This window comes from Strigops habroptila, chromosome 3 (genome assembly GCF_004027225.2).
Source record: "Strigops habroptila isolate Jane chromosome 3, bStrHab1.2.pri, whole genome shotgun sequence".
Classification (NCBI taxonomy): Eukaryota; Metazoa; Chordata; class Aves; order Psittaciformes; family Psittacidae; genus Strigops; species Strigops habroptila.
In genome coordinates this window covers 36,010,479-36,024,562 of record NC_044279.2, presented here as the reverse complement: position 1 = coordinate 36,024,562, position 14,084 = coordinate 36,010,479, and the positions used below count along the sequence as shown (strand labels likewise).

Sequence of the window (14,084 nt, the reverse complement as noted above, 5' to 3'; positions counted from 1 at the left end):
TGGAAGATATAAAGAGAAAGCAAGGATGTGCATGGTAGGGAAAGGACAAGCCGCTGGGAGTGAAGATAATATTTAGAGCACTAAGCAGTGGAGAGCTGAAGGATAAGGGTTTCCTTATTCTGCAAAACAAGGGAATGCACATGGAAAATAAAATAAGGCAATTCAAAACTGGGAGATTTCCTCTTCACTCCCAGAATGGCCAGTTAGACTGGAATTCATTGTGTCTGAGAATACAGTGCCCAAAACAGCCTGGCAGCCCCCAGCACTGCTCCAAGGTGAGACCCTGTGGTGGCCCGGGTCCGTGCTGCAGGCTGGCATCCTGCTGCTCCATCTCGTCCTGCCTGGTCACATCCTGAGCCGGAGCATCCCCTCGGCAAGCTTTGTTCCCAGGAAAGCAGGGCAAACAGCTGCCCTTTGTATTACCCTGGAAATCCACCCTGGTAAGCAGAATGACACAATGAAACAGGATTTCTGCTGCTTCTGCAGAAGAACCAGTGTGGACCACCCAGTCCTGGATCACCCGCCTGAGCTAAGGCTGCCATTTCTGGGTAACGTTCCATCCTCTCTCAGACAGCACAGGACAAAATACCTGGGTGAGGCAGTAATTCTCATTTGCTAAAAACTACTCCAGAAGATTCATAAATGCAAGTGATAAAAGGAAACTTCTGTAAATAGTTCTATATATACATGTTTCAATATAAAGTTTTCCTTTTAGTTGTTTCTGAGAATATTTCACAACTAAATATTTCAATGAAACTTGGATACATTGATTTAATTTTTAAGTCCAGTTGCTAATCTTATAAATAGGAAAGGTATTATTAATTATGTTAATGCTAGACCAATGCAACTATTTAATTTAGTATGTTTTTCAGTGTTTTAAGGACATATCATTTTCATTATATATATATTTTTCAATGAAAAATTCAATAATTGAGATTTGAGAAAAATGAAACAATTAAAAATACACTTGCATGGAAGTTATTTATAAAAATGCAATAATAATTAAAAAGTCTACTTTGTTTAAAATTATGTTGTTCTGATAATTTTGAAATGAGTATTTGTATCTCTCAGCCAAACACAAAATCAGTTTCAGAAATGGAGCTTGCAACTTGAAGCAAAGTTAGAAGTCATGTCACCAGGAGAAAATGCTGGAAACCGATGTCTTCAGGTTAATAGCAATGATCAATTTTGGGATTAATTGATAAAATAGTTAGTGTACACTGTTTCTTTTAAAAAAGGAAATCATTACACTCTAAATATACTACAATCTATTAAAACAATGAAAATTACAATACAAATTAATTAAAGCAGTGCAATTTGCTACTGCAGTTTGAAAGAAGGTTAGGTCTGCTTTTTTAAAAATTGAGAAACAGCACACAGGTTATGAAAAACCCCCAGCATTTAAAATATTGCAAACTCAATGATTCAAAAACTTCTAAACCTCCCAGAATGAAGTGTTCATGCATCGTCAGGTGGTGATAGCTAATAATACAGTTGCAGAAAACAAATAATGCCTACTTGATACTTAATTTTCTTGAAACTCTTCATCATCTGGCCTTGCTCTTCCCTGCTATACTATCCTTTGTAATAAAGACAGAGCTATAGATTTTTGCACCACCTCTGGAATAACCTACCTGGATTCTGGGATTCTGCAGACAAGACCAAAGGTCTGGGGTCAGGCACCCTGAAATGAAGAACAAAAATTGGTGACCAACTGGGAAAAAGAATGAAGTAACGTGCCTATTGCCCAATAGGAACATGACAGAAACAAGGACAAGGACATCTCTCTCTGACTTCTTTAGCAATGTGATCATTTTTACTTCTGCAAATTCTAGTCTCATTTGCTATACACTTTTCAACTTCAGCAACAAAGGAGGCAACAGCTCTAAAAATAATTGTCTTCTTCAGTACCCAGCCTGATCCAAAGCCAGACTAATTCCATGCTCTCCAATGGATGACCCAGGAATATTGTAGGAAAAGAAACAGAACAGATAATGAACAGTGTCATAAGCGATATAAAATAGGAGACCTCTCTTGCCTCTAGTGTGTAAGATGTTACAACCTTTAGAGTGTTGCTTTAACATAGTTTTTAATACTACGATATAGACTATGTTCTAAAATAAATAATGGGAATGCTATATTCAGAATAATTGAGGTGGAGTCTTTGGTTTCCCATTTGAAATTTCAGAAACTTCAACATATTCCAATTCTAGCAAAACTAATTTTTCTAATAAAACCAGTTCTATTCTTTTTTCTTTTTTCCCTGATAGCTGTTAATGACAGTTCTTTTGGCCTAACCAGCAAGAATTTAAGGGGATCCAATTTCCAATGAATAAACTTTGTCTCTGCTGAAACTGCCAGGAATTTTGTGATTCACTTCAGTGAATAAACCCAGTGAAGACTGAGCACTTCTGAAAATCCTGATGCAATTTGGCATCTTCTTTCTTATTTAAATTGTGCAGGTGTTAGTTATTATCTGCCAATGTTTACCAAAAGAAACAAATACATAAAATATATATTTACTATTTCTGTACACCTGAGGTGAAGCAGCATGTATAATCTTTGGGATGAAGATTATCACCTCAGGCCATATTTATACACCCATTACAGTTATTATTTATGCCTTTTTCTCCCTTTTTTTATATTGCTCATAACTGATGATCAAAGGGCATCAGTGACTGACTTCCATATCCCTCCCTGGGCAGACCATCATTCAAACCATCCATTCATTAATTCATTCCATGCCTGTCATCAGGGGGATGCTGTCAGTTGCAATGAATGACAGAGCAGGCCAAAAAGCACTATATATGCATTCCTATGAAAGTGGATCTTGAAGCCACATTCGCAATGTAGTTCTGTTTTCATGTATGTTTTCCATTTCATTAAACAACGAACCACAAAATGTTCTAATCCACTATTCTAATCCACTCTCCATAGTGCTCTTGACTCACTTAAAAAGTGACTATTATTCCCTGAAATATATCATGTAAGTTAGGAGAAAGGAGCATTTAAAGGGATCAAGAAGAGCTTTTACCTAGATCTTCACGTTGAATGCAAGCAGGCTGTACAAACACAAGCTTTGCAAACCACATCCTCAATGAAACTTATGGTAGTACAATACTGCAATGGAGAGAAGCTGTGGGGAATGGACACCGCAGTACAGCAGGCCAATCTTAGCACTAACAGAGGGCTCCCCCAAGCCTTGGTAGATGTGTTTGGAGAAGAGATGCATGGCATGCAACAGATACAGAGGCGTTTATGGGCTAGGATAGTCTGTAGATACAAATACATTCCCACTGAACAGTATTTCAGTCACTACTTACTACTTATTTCTGCAGAAGCTAAGCTGATTGCTACTGTGTGTTTTACTTTGTTTTACTCAGGAGTGTTTGAATTGTACCAGTACATTTTCACAAATGATGCCCCAGGGTTATTACTTGGCGATTAAATTCTCTTCCTTTGCCAGATCTTAAGAAGGCCCCTTTAAGTGATAAGTAACAATGTAAATCATTGTATTAGTATTTACAAAATTCTTACCTGTAGCAAGGTCCCATTTTAACCTCTTTCTAAACGCTTTATAGTTCAGATATTATTTTTCCCCACTACATTTTGCTTTTGTCTCAATTTTTAAATTGCTTATGTAAACTATACCTGCAGTACTGTGTCCAGCACTGGGGCTCCCAACACAAGAGGGACATGAATGTGTTGGAGCAAGTCCAGCAGAGGCCATGATGATCAGAAGGCTGGAGGACCTCTCCTATGGAGACAGGCTGAGAGAGTTGGTCTTGTTCAGCCTGGATAAGAGAAGGCTCCAGGGAGATCTTAGAGCAGCTTTTACCTAAAAGGGGTCTACAGGAAAGCTGGAGAGGGCCTTTTTACAAGGGCATGTAGTGACAGAACAAGGGAGAATGGCTTTAAAGTGACAGAGGGGAGATTTAGGTCGGATATAAGGAAAAAATTCTTCACTATGAGCGTGGAGAGACACTGGCACAGGTTGCCTGCGAAGCTGTAGATTCCCCCCCACCGGCAGTGTTCAAGGCCAGGTTGGATGGGGCTTTGAGCAGCCTGGTCTAGTGGAAGGTGTCCCTGCCCATGGCAGGGGGGTTGGAACCAGATTGTCTTTAAGGTCCCTTCCAACCCAAACCATTCTGTGATTCTGTGAAAGCTCGTCTCTCTACCGGTTTATCCGATAATTCGAGGAGGTTCCCGAGGGTCCAGCCTGCGGGGCAGGGCCCCCATCACGCGGCTGGAGCGGCGGGAACAGCGGAGAACCGCTCCCGGCGCGGGAAGGAAGGGGGAACTCTGCCAACTCCCCCGCTGCAGCGAGCATCCCTCCGCATCCTCCCCGCGCCCCGGTACCTGCAGGGGGCGGCTGCGGCCGGCAGAGGGCGACCTCACACCGGCAGTCTGCAGGTGTCCCCCGGGTCCGGCCGCGGCGGGGAAGCCGCTGTAAGGGAGCAGGCAGGGAGAGGTGGCACGGCTTCGACTGGCAGAGCGGAGATTTGGATGGGGTGTGAGGAAGGGGTTCTTCACTATGAGAGTGGTGAGACACTGGCACAGGTTGACCAGAGAAGTTGTGGCTGCCCCATCCCTGGCAGTGCTCAAGGCCAGGTTGGACGGGGCCAGGTGTCCTTGCCCATGGCAGGGGGGATTGGAACTGGGATGATATTTAAGGTCCCTTTTAACCCAAACCATTCTGTGATTCTATGAAAGCACCGGCTAAGTGCTTTCAGCAGATGGGAAGCATAAATTCACAAGCAACCTCACCCACAGTTACCTTTCTAACAGCATATAGTCAGTTAGGGGTAGGCACAGAGGAGTGTGTAAGATAAAACACATTTTACACAAAATAAATGAAATAAAAATATAGTAAACAATCACCCTTATCTGACAAGCATCTGGAGGTGGGGCAGTTCTGTCAGAGCACATATGCTGACTCCAGGTTTTGGAGCCAGAGCTTTTCTGGCTGGACAAGTTACTGGGGAACCACCAGTGGATTTAAGAGAACTGTGTTCCCGTCTGCAGATGTGCTCCTCAGTTGGGCAAACTTGTGCGAGTCACACTCTCCCCATGTGCCAGCTCCCACACATGAAACGTGGTGAAGCCTGGAGGAAAGCTGTCTGAAAGCGCTGTGGGGTTCACAGGTGCCTGACATGACCTTGTGTGTGGAAAACAGACGTGTTGGGTTTAATGTTGTGCTTCATAATTACAGGGTGCTTAGGAATGTGTGTCTGTACATGTACACACACACGGTATGTAAATATGTGTGTTTCTCTCTTTGAGACGTGTGTGCTGCTCTGAGAAATGTGACAATAAAATCCTGAGCAGACAAAATGACAGAAACGGGGGAGAGAAACCCATGCTGGGACAGGAACAGTGATATGGAATTAGTGAAGTGATCCATTGACAGCGGCAGAGAATTTCTCAGGAGGAGATGCAAGAAAGCTCCTGGTAGAGCATGTCAGTGGGAGGGTTATTTTATATCTTGAACCACCATTCTCAGTTTGGCTGTGCTCTTTGAACACAAAAAGTAAAAATGATGATACAGCTCAGTAGTTTTTGGAACCATAGAATGGTTTGGGTTGGAAGGGACCTTAAAGATCATCCAGTTCCAACCCCCCTGTCACAGGCAGGGACACCTTCCACTAGACCAGGTTGCTCAAAGCCCCGCCCAACCTGGCCTGGAACACTGCCAGGAATGGGGCAGCCACAGTTTCTCTGGGCAACCTGTGCCAGTGCCTCACCACCCTCACAGTCAAGAATTTGTTCCTAATGTCTAATCTAAATCTCTGCTCTGTAAGATTTCCCTGTGTGTAATCTGACATGGCAAACTCCAATAGATCTGTCATGGCAACATTTCAGTGTTTTTCAGAGTCTCCGCTGTTGAGACCTTTGGACAATCGCGAGGTGGAAGCCTTTTCTCTCTTTAGCATACCAGCATGTTTACCATGCTGTTCCCTACAGCTGGGAAGAGCAGTGTCCCCACTGCAAGGCGTGGCTAGTTGCTCACCCTGCAGCCTGACCTGCCAATGCAACTTTGCTGGGTCCCATTGGGAGCCCCCACCCAGCTGCACCCACAGGCCATTTTGGTGCTGTTTCCCCAACCCCAACATAAGAAGGATGTGGAGTTGCTGGAGCGAGGCCAGAGGAGGGCCATGAAGATGATCAGAGGGCTGGAGCACCTCTCTTATGAAGACAGGCTGAGAGAGTTTGGTTTCAGCCTGGAGAAGAGGAAGCTCCAGGGAGACCTTCTAGCAGCTTTCCAGTGCCTAAAGGGCACCTACAAGAGATCTGGAGAGGGACTTTCTCCAAAGGCATGTAGTGACAGGACAAGGGGGAATGGCTTTAAACTGACAGAGGGGAGAGCTAGATGAGATATTAGGAAAAAATTCTGAACTGTGAGGGTGGTGAGACACTGGCACAGGTTGCCTGGAGAAGCTGTGGCTGCCCCATCCCTGGCAGTGTTCAAGGCCAGGTTGGACGGGGCTTTGAGCAACCTGGTCCAGTGGAAGGTGTCCCTGTCCATGGCAGGGGGGTTGGAACCAGATTGTCTTTCAGTCCCTTCCAACCCAGATCCTTCTATGACTCCATGAACTCAAGCACCACAGCTACCAGGTGGCCTCTGCGAACAAACTTAGTTTCTTCACGCAGACATGAATTTCTTAAATGATGCTTCTGTGGCTGTGGTGGTACCCCTTGATTGTCAGGGGGCCCACTGAGCCCTTGAGGGGTGAGCGTCAACATTGGCACTCGCGGGAAACGTGGCACCTAGTGCCCAGCATGTGCCCGGCACCGTGACGGGGAGGTGTGTGTCTGTGTGTCACGCACCGTGCCCCGGCGCTCGGCTTTGCCCGGGTGGGGGAGGTCTGCGTGCCTTGCTGCCCCGGCGCCGCACGCCGCCCTGCGCCGCGGGGGAAGGAGTGCGCCCGAGGGCGCCCGCCAGCGCCGAGCCCCGCGCTGCCCGCCCCGTGCCCGCCCCGCTCCGCGCCCGCCTCCCGCCGCCGCCGGCGGGGCCGCCCCGTGCCTGAGGGCGCGCAGCGGTAGAGGGCGGGCGCGGCCGGAGCAGCAGCGGCAGCGGCAGGGCAGGGGCAGGCGGCGAGCCCCGGGCGGGCGCGGCGGGCGGTGCGCGGAGCATGGCCCCGGCGGGGCGGCTGTGCGCCGCGCTGCTCTGCGGTGCGCTCAGCCTCTGCAGCCTGCGGGCCGCGCCGCGGCAGCCCGACACACTCTATATGTGGATCGACGCCCAGCAGGCGAGGGTCCTCATCGGTAAGCGGGGCGCCCGAGCGGCGGGCGGGGGCACGGCCCCGCGGGGCTGCCGCCCATTCCGCCCCTTTGGCTTCCGCAGGCTTCGAGGAGGACATTCTGATCGTGTCCGAGGGGAAGATGGCCCCTTTCACCCACGACTTCAGGAAAGCGCAGCAGAGGATGCCCGCCATCCCCGTCAGCATCCACGCCATGAACTTCACCTGGCAGGCAACGGGACGGGTAGGTGCGGACGCGGCGAGGGGTGGCTCTTTGAACGCAGGCAGGTGGTCAGGCTTTGGTGCAGCTGAGAACACCCCCTCCGAGGCGTGCGGCCGTGGGTCGCCGCCGTCCTGCCGGACCTCCGTGGGCAGCGCCTCAACCCGGGGGGCGCTCCGGCAGCGGACACCTCGTCGGGAGGGCTCGGGGCAGCCGGGAGCGCGGCTGGGTGCCGGGGAAAGCGTGTCTGGAGAGTGAAGAGCGGGCGGGAGAGCCGGGTGTGCACGGGAGGACCGGACGGTGGTGAGGTGGGAGCAGCGGGCAGCCCCTGAGAGCAAGACACCGGTCGCCTTTACTGTTAATAACATTTCACCTGACAGTGGTTATGTGGATGCAATTTTCTTTCAGCTTTCTGTAGCTTATGGACATGTGCTACAGGTTATTCACAGATCTCTACTTATTAAATGTGCATGCTTCATTTATAGTTCTGGTAAATAGTAATTCTCTTCTGCATACTTAATTTTACCAAGTTTAATTGCAAAACCACATAAATCTGCAGCGTGTCAAATCCCTTTGGATTCGTTTGCCGAAAGATAAGGGTGCGTGACATATTTTTCGGAAGGAACATATGCACGATTTGACATACTGACAACATATGTTAGATTTGCATAGAGCTGAAACACGTTGGAATACGTTATCTCGGATGCAGGAAAAAAATCATTGTAACATAAAAATGGCGGATAAAATTAATTCATTTTCACGATGCTGAATAGTGACTTTATACAATAACGAGCTTGGTAAAGATGATGCAACATTTACCTTCAAATAATCAGTTAAAATTGGTTGTATAATTCACCTAATTGCAGCTGCACAGATTTGGTTGTGGTTTTGGTTGTCTGAAAGTACTCTTTCTAATCTAGAGCACTTGCTTGGCTTTGAGGTATTGTCTGAGGCCCTTGTAATTTTTGCTGTCCTCACAAAGCCTTTGAGTTTAGGAAACACTTCACCTCCTCTTTTAGAGAGGGAGGGGAATGTGGAGAGACAAAACATGCTCACAAAGGCTAAGGGACTTGCTCAAGGTCTTCATCATTCCAGTCCAGCTTTACAGAGGAAACAACTTTGTACACCAAGGGTTGGTGTTTAAATACCTAGAAATAATTAGGATGTTTGGGGACTGTATTTCGTGCTCCATTTCTCTGCCAGCTTCAATTGCTGTCCATGATAAAACTACCTCTTTTTGGAAAGGAGGACTGAGATGTTAGATTGAACTCTGTCCTTATTCTCTTGTCCATCTTTCTTGTGCTCCGCTCTCCCCCCTTTGCTACCTCATTAGGTAGCTCATTAGGAAAAGATAATTGTGACTGATTTCAGTGAGAAGAGTCACAGGCTTAAAGACAGCATAGACAAGTGTTCCCCTTGATGTAACTTGCAGGATGAAACCCCTTCTGAGCAACGGCAAAGCTGTTTAACTCATTATTTCTCTTCCTCTTTGCTGAATTGATGAATTCTTATTAGGCAAAACATAATCAGTAAGTGAAATACCTAAATCGTTAAAGTAACATCATTGCAGAACTCTGTACCTAGAACAGTGTGTTAACTTTCAGGTATTTATGGGTCAAACAAGTGTTAAAATTGAGAGACTCTGCGTTTAGAGATTTTATAATCCAAGCCAGCTACTTCTTACAAGTTCTTCTGTGTGTACAGTCAATGAAAACATTGGCACTCCAATCTTATGGCTGTGGATATTTAGATACTTAGGCAGGTCTGTAGATGGAAGAGCAGGATTACAGCCAGCAGCCTAAGGTAAGGAAGGAGTTTCAACTGCTTAGTGTTTTAGGAGTTGGGGAAAAAATGAACATCCCAGAGAAAATGTCTACTTTTTGGTATCACAAACAGTCCTGTTGGTTTTCACATCCCACAGAGGTGTTTGCGTACAGCTGCCTGTCACTCACAGCACTTACTGTCCCTGTGCCACCCAGCCCTTTGCATGATGAGAAGGGGCAGGAAAAAACACGAGTATTTGTTCTGTAGCTCATAGGGCAACAACATCATTTCCCACAGCAGTGTTGCAAAAATAAGTAGGATAAAAGTTATTTGTGGTAAAAGAACACAGTTTCTGCAGAATTTCCAATATTTTATGAGAGGAAGAAATGAGTACATTTTAAAGGGTGTTTTCAGTGTTCTGATTTGCTTTTAAGTGTACATATGCTCAGAAGTTTCCATTGAAACATCCAGGAAAGTACTAAATACTTGCTACCTTTATTCTGGCAGAATACTTTTCTCTGGGAATTTCTTAAGTCAGGGAAGGGGAAGCAGGAAGGGGAAAGGAGGGAGGAGAGAGGAGAAGGAGAGGAAAGGAAGAGGAAAGGGGAGAAGAGAGGCAAAAAACAAACAAGGAAAAGAAATGGAAACTAGTACTCTTTGAAAGAAACGCGTTCAAGACATTGAAGTACTAGACTGCTTTCTGTAAACCAACTGTTAACTAGCATACAGTTGCCTCCTGTTTGGTAAAACTGAAATAATTCCTTCCATGAGTCTTCTATCTTGTGCCTTATAGACCTCTTAACCTTGTATCCCATTTGAGATTTGAAGATGTTTCTCTAGGGCTCCAAGATTTTCGGGGCTGTCAGTAGTATATGCCACTGCCTCTAGCAGTAGCTAGACCCTTTTTGCGTCTGTAGATACCAGACTTTTCCCGAGTAGGTACTGTCTATGTCACTACGTGGTTCCTAGCCCTGATATCAACAAGACCGGGGAGTGAGAGAGTGGCTGGGTGGGTGCCAGGTCAACCCACCACACCTGGGATCTCCAACAGGGTAGGGCTAAGTCTCCCCTGACAAGCACCTCGCATCCCTGTTTACACCTGTGGAAAGTGGGCATAACTATCCTGTGGGCAGATTCCATCTACCTGCTCCTGGGATAAATAATGATCCAAGTTGAAGGTGAGTAAATAATCCAACCCAGGGAGTGGCAGTGCTTCTCAGCGCTGCACTGCTGCATATGTCCATATTTTAATTCAGAAATGTCTGTTGAAAGGAACATTTTAAGGAATAGATTATACCTGTATTCTGTGTAAGCCGAAGGGGTAAAACCCCATTACATTTAGATGTCACTTTTTCTAATGCCTTTTGTGCTTTTTTTAATGTGGAAAAAAATTTGTTTGATAAACAAACAATTAAAGCCATTTTTACTAGAAAACATTAACCAAAGAAAAGCATTAACTGCTTTTAGTCCATTAGTTGTAATTAACTGTCAGGAATTATTAGGGGAGCCCCAAGATTTAAGGGTCTGAAGGTGCTGAATACCTACGTTTTCTTGTGAATTCAGGATGAGCGAGGGGTTACAAGAAGGCTAGAGTACTGCAGGACAGGATTGTTATGTTTTTATGCACTTTGTGGTTTTACCTATTAATTTAAACACAAGATTACAGATGTTATGTTCTCTTTAGAAAAAAATGTGATCTGGGTGAATTGGTGGCTACAAAGGTTGCTCCTTGATTTGAAAGGTTTAAAAAAGCAAAAAATCTGTGGTAAGATATAGCATACAGTAGGTATGTGTGTAACCACTAGAGCTCACTGGTGTGCTGCTTGCTTTTACTCAGTATGGTTTTTGCAAAAGGAAAAATAATGACTTTTGGGCGTCTTGTCCTCTGGGGAAGATTGCTCTTAAAGACTTCCCAATGAGAGAGGAATATTGTGCTAACTAATGCTGTGCATGTTTCACTACATTCATCACTGGAAGGTACCAAAGTTTAAAGTGATAGCATCACCTCTACAGTGTTTAGGAACTTACATGTTTAAGCTCCAAATCCACAAAAACCCAGTATGCTTAGCTTTCAGTGGGACTTCTAACAGCAATAGAATTAAAGTTCACATGTGAGTGAGTGTTGGTGGAGAGAACCATATACAAAAAAACCCAGTTGATCAGTGCACGGTAACCAAATGCTCAGTGACAGAGCAGCAGCTGGGTTGATTTAGTAGACAGGAGCTGAGAAAGGAAACCAAAAAGTAAGCTGGAATTTTTGTTCTGTAGCAGTCTCTAGTCTGATCCAGTCAGTCTGGGCCACAACCTGCCCAGGCTGCTTTCTTCTGTTCATATTTGAGAGAAGTATTTGAGATCAGATGAATTATTGTAGCAGCTTGCTTCCTACTCCCAAGTGTCACGAATACCCCACGGTTCCTCCTGTTGCATGGTTGAATGCATGGCCATGATATGAAAGTTGAATGTCACCAGTCCTGTGCTGGTCCACGAGTGGGATGTTGGCCATGTGACTGGAGGATGCATATATAGATCTCATGGTGCATGGATATCGCATGTATATTATGTGCTAAAGTTGTATCCAGCCTTGTGCTGCTGGATGCATGACATTGTGTGGTATGACAGTGGTGGTTCTGCCCTGTGACAGGAGATGTGCGTGTGTGTACAAGTGGATCAAGTGCTGGGGAAAAGTCTTTGGAGTGCTTCTGGTCACAAGAGCACAAGTGCCAGGAGGTAAGGGGGCATCCCAGGATGTAGTCCTCGGGCCCTTGAAAGAGGCAATTGGACCTGTCTCTATGGGAAAGTCTGGGTAACTTCTGACCAAAGGGTTATTGATAACCTCAAGTAAAGCAAAAAGATGCCCACCTCTTAAGAAGAGGGAATATATGTCACCGGTACATTTTCTAGCATCATTTCTATATTGTGGAGCTTAGGAAGGCTATATAATTACAGCTCCTGGAGGCTAGTTCTGGTCTCAGCAGTGTGACCATCAACCCCGAATGGCTTGATTGATTTCTCTGGAATTACCTTATATTGCTGAGACATAGCCTGACCGTGAAGATAAAACAGAATATCCAGGTATGCCACAAGAAGTTTTGTTTCCTTGCCCAGAGGAAAGATAATTGACTATCGATTTTAAGGTGTTATTGATGCAACATTCAAACATCACTATTTCCCTGATAAACTGAAAAAAAAAAAATCAGTGGATTTCAAAACACGTAATTCTTCAAAGGTAACATCTCTTCAATGAAACTTCTGAACTTTTTGTAAATACCTTGTTCATACCCACTGATTACAGTGATGTTTTCCAGCTTTAAAGATGTCTCACACACGTAATTTAGGGTTGGGTTTTTTTGCCAATAGAAGTATGGCTGTTCTGGAAGTTTGGTCAAGGCAATTGCATAAACTCGCACTCTTGGGATTTACAGTAGTACCTCCAGTGCGGTTTCATGTCACCAAACAAAGAAAATACTTTGTTTTCTGACCTTTGTACCAAAATTTCCATGTGGAATGTGAAGATGTTTACATACTGTGAGCATGATTTTCAAACAGGGGGTTCTCATATCAAGAGCACAGCTCCAAACCTTTAATATTTAGATTCTGCTCAGCTGTGGTATTTTGCATCTCAGTGTTGTAGACATGCCACCAGGGATCAAAGTAATGCTGTAGAGACCCCACTTTCTTAGTAAAGCAGGCATGTGCCAGCCATCTGTTGTATCTGCTGATAGAAAACAGCAGTAAAGTTTCTCAAAGTTTTGCCAAGAAGAAAAAGGGGAGATTTATTGCTCAGCAGAGATGAGTTACAAGGCACCTTGTAGTGTAAGCTACATCTGGTTTCCATAGTAATTTACATGGTATATGTGTAAACTACACAATTATTCTTTTTACACAGCAGTATAAAGCTGTGTTAAATAAACCGTTCTTCAAGATTTTCATTGTTTACCCTTTCTATAAATATTCTAATACATATTTAACAAAAAAAAGCGCTTTAGTAGTAAAGTATTTTCACTGCTTTTACAATAGTAGCTGCCTTGTACAACATAGCTGTTGAAAAGCACTGGAACTAAAAGGACACCCCAAGCTTCAAGACTGTGGTGTGACTCAGAGCTTTGAGAACACTGATATGTAATAGGTACTTACATATTGTTGAACAGAATTTTAAGTATTGTATACCTTAGCTCAGAGCAATGAGTTCTTGATTAGTATTTTTTAAAGCTTTCAAGAAAGTGCATCTCAAAACCTTTCTTGTTTTGCCTTCCTGTGGCTTTACACTTGGCTTGCCAGGGTTTATTCTTATTTTCCTTTATGTGTACAAATTCCACGTTTTGAAAGATGGTACTTTACTGCTATTAGTCTCTTTTATTGTGCTGTTCAGCCATGTTGGATTTTTTGATTTGGTAGGGTTTATTTTTTTGTTTGCTTGTTTGCTTTTTAATTGTTTATTTGTGGCCAAACTCTTCACTACATCAGGCTGTAGCCCAGACATGGTGGAAAATGCAGCCACCCAAAAGGCACCACAAAGACCGGACAGTTGCATTGCAATACTTAGTCTTTCCATAACAAAACACAGTGTTCTTTACAGTGAATTATGTGTATGAAATGTAGTAAATGTCTGTTGCTGCAGGTGTGTGTTTCAGTGAAAGTGGAAGATAGCTCTATTAGTATTTTCTGTTACGTAAATGGAAGAGACAAAAAATCAATCACATTTTGGATAGGTTGTTGAATGCACAGTTAACTGCTTTTTTCCTTTCTGTTTGGTTTGTGGAGACTGACATTTTGAAATCTTAATTGTAATGAATTGTGATTGTAATAGAATATATGTAATAATGTATATAATACTCTAACGAAAGACTGGCTCTTATACA

At 44.4% G+C, this 14,084-nt stretch overlaps 1 protein-coding gene across 1 annotated transcript in view; it reads left to right on the top strand.

The window, feature by feature from the left end:
• The first annotated feature begins 6,982 nt into the window (after positions 1–6,982).
• The window catches only part of WIF1 (WNT inhibitory factor 1), a 44,666-nt gene continuing 37,564 nt past the window's right edge, over positions 6,983–14,084 (top strand). The window contains exons 1-2 of the mRNA XM_030479047.1: positions 6,983–7,266; positions 7,346–7,485. Coding sequence (XP_030334907.1) covers positions 7,134–7,266; positions 7,346–7,485 — 273 coding nt within the window. The 5' untranslated portion in view covers positions 6,983–7,133. The remainder of the gene's footprint in view (positions 7,267–7,345; positions 7,486–14,084) is intronic.